At 46.1% G+C, this 1,216-nt stretch overlaps 1 protein-coding gene across 3 annotated transcripts in view; it reads right to left on the reverse strand.

Moving 5' to 3' along the window:
* Positions 1-173: 173 nt before the first annotated feature.
* The window catches only part of RAD17 (RAD17 checkpoint clamp loader component), a 44,291-nt gene continuing 43,248 nt past the window's right edge, over positions 174-1,216 (reverse strand). For 2 of the 3 annotated variants that reach the window (XM_008055522.1, XM_021711133.1), the window contains one exon: positions 174-950. In XM_008055522.1, the coding sequence (XP_008053713.1) occupies positions 686-950 (265 nt within the window). In that variant the 3' untranslated portion in view covers positions 174-685. The remainder of the gene's footprint in view (positions 951-1,216) is intronic. The other variant, XM_008055523.1, reaches the window with a different exon arrangement.

Here is a 1,216-nt window from a genome sequence, read left to right on the forward strand (position 1 = left end):
GTGACGCCGGGCAGCCCTCGGTCGGGCCTCTCCCACTCGGGAGCTCTTGTCTTGACCCACGCCTGCGTTCTCGCCCCAAAATAAAGCCAGCGTGGCACTGCAGGCAGGACGCACGGGGCCTCACGGCCACGGCAGACAGGGCGCCGCGCGATGTTGAAAGAGAGGACAAAATGAAATGCAGCGTTCCGATTTTGAGACAAATTACTCAATACTTTCCTCAAAGTATCTGAGCTATTCCGCTGTATGAAATATATAAACGGCATCTGAGAAGTCAGACACGTGAGAAACTGTCAATAAGGCACAACGTTTATTTACACTCATAATTGAATCCTTAAGTGTTTTATAATTCGTATTTACAACCCCCCATAAAGTTTTTGCATTCTGGATGAGTCCTTCACATTTTCAGATATTTGGCATAATGTTCAGATACACTTTACACACACTGGCCTCTCCTTAAATCACTCAAAAAATTAAATAAATACTGTAGAAAAAATTAAGATACTTGAAGGCTTGATCTTTACGTCAAGATGACAGAAGAGCCATTCCTTGTGAAGTACGACTGCAAGAGTGAGGAATTAACACATTGTTTGTAATTCACCAGAAAAGTATGTTAACTCTGTTCAAGTGCCACTGAGTAAAATGAAAATGAATCTGTGAAGAAGCTGTCTGATTGGCAGGCGGCTTTCTATGGGCCATCACTCTCACAGTCTTCTATTATTACGTCTTCTTCGTCCATGTCTGCTTGGGATGAAAAGGGCCGAGGCTGGCTGGCAGGCAGTTCACTCCCACTGTTCTGACTCGAAGAAAGAGTCCAGGTCTCCGGCTCAAGGGTGTGCAGGGGTTCGCCCAGAGCTTCCTCGGCAGGCTGGCCTCCATTCCGCCGGGCTTCATCTCCACTGTCAGGGTCTAGCATTCCAAGCTCCCTGTCAGTCAGGGCTTCCATTTTCAACCTGTCAGAGCACAGACATTAGTAAGAAAGAAAGCTGGGGGTTCCTTTAAGTTATACCATTAGTATGAAGCCATCGTCTCTAATCTTTCATTTACCTTCACTGTGCTGTTTAGTTTTACTATAGAAACAAAACTACAAACTAAATGACACAACCTGTAATCCCACGCTTTGGGAGGCCGAGGTGAGTGAATTGCCTGAGCCCGCGGATTCGAGACCCGCCTGGGCAACTTGGCAAGACCTCATCTCCACAATAAATCAAAAAATTAG

The sequence above is a fragment of the Carlito syrichta genome, unplaced genomic scaffold (assembly GCF_000164805.1).
Source record: "Carlito syrichta isolate Samal-C Ts95f unplaced genomic scaffold, Tarsius_syrichta-2.0.1 Scaffold301869, whole genome shotgun sequence".
Classification (NCBI taxonomy): Eukaryota; Metazoa; Chordata; class Mammalia; order Primates; family Tarsiidae; genus Carlito; species Carlito syrichta.